Here is a 964-nt window from a genome sequence, read left to right on the forward strand (position 1 = left end):
CTATATAGCCTCAGGCTGACAAATGCCTTGTGAATGGATTTGGTAGAGGGAAACTGAAAGAAGCCTGTCATATATATCATATATACATATATATTTATGTGTGTTTGTTTTTGTGTCTATGTTTGTCCCCTTTACCGTCACTTGACAACCGATACAGGTGTGTTTATGTCCCCGGAACTTAGCAGTTCAGCAAAACAGACCGATAGAATAAATACCAGGCTTACAAAGAATAAATCCTGGGCTCGAATTTCTTTGACTAAAAGGTAGTGCTCCAGCATGGCTGCAGTCAAATGACTGAAACAAGTAAAAGAATAAAAGAATAAAAGAATATATATATATATACATATATATATATATATATATATATATCCATCTGTCTGTTCATATTTCTATATATTTATTCACCTACCTACCAATATACCTATGTCCTTTGTTTTTTACCTTTCTTAAAAAATATTCTGTTGTTTTCTGCTCAAGATAGTTTAGATGTTAAATTTTCCACCACCATCATCATCATCATATTCACCGCATTCATCATTCTCAGAAACAGCAACAAAGTCTACATCAATCACATAATAACAGTAAGTAACTAACAATAAACACAAACAAAAACACAAAGAACACAAAGAAGAGCAGCTTCAACAATAACAACAGCAACTACTATAACAACAACAACCCTAAGAAAAACAAAAGAGAAAGACATCTAATTGTGGAACTGAAGCAACAAATAAATATTTGAGAACGAGAAGAAATAGAAGAAGAGTAGGAGTAGGAGGAGAAGTCTGAGGAGGAGAGAAAGAGAGAGAAAAAAATAGGGGTTGTGGAATTCTTTGAAATAGTGAAGAAAAAGTCTGGAAACATTAAGCCTGTGTGAGTTAGCAGTTCGTCCAAGAGTTACAAAATGGTAAGTCAGTCATGTTTGTATACACATTACATTACATGCACATATACCTACCTAGATATA

General features: G+C 33.4%; 1 protein-coding gene across 1 annotated transcript in view; it reads left to right on the plus strand.

Moving 5' to 3' along the window:
* Positions 1 to 431: 431 nt before the first annotated feature.
* The window catches only part of LOC106869657 (tubulin alpha-3 chain), a 32,451-nt gene continuing 31,918 nt past the window's right edge, over positions 432 to 964 (plus strand). Inside the window, exon 1 of the mRNA XM_014915475.2 lies at positions 432 to 904. Coding sequence (XP_014770961.1) covers positions 902 to 904 — 3 coding nt within the window. The 5' untranslated portion in view covers positions 432 to 901. The remainder of the gene's footprint in view (positions 905 to 964) is intronic.

The sequence above is a fragment of the Octopus bimaculoides genome, chromosome 9 (assembly GCF_001194135.2).
Source record: "Octopus bimaculoides isolate UCB-OBI-ISO-001 chromosome 9, ASM119413v2, whole genome shotgun sequence".
Lineage (NCBI taxonomy): Eukaryota > Metazoa > Mollusca > Cephalopoda > Octopoda > Octopodidae > Octopus > Octopus bimaculoides.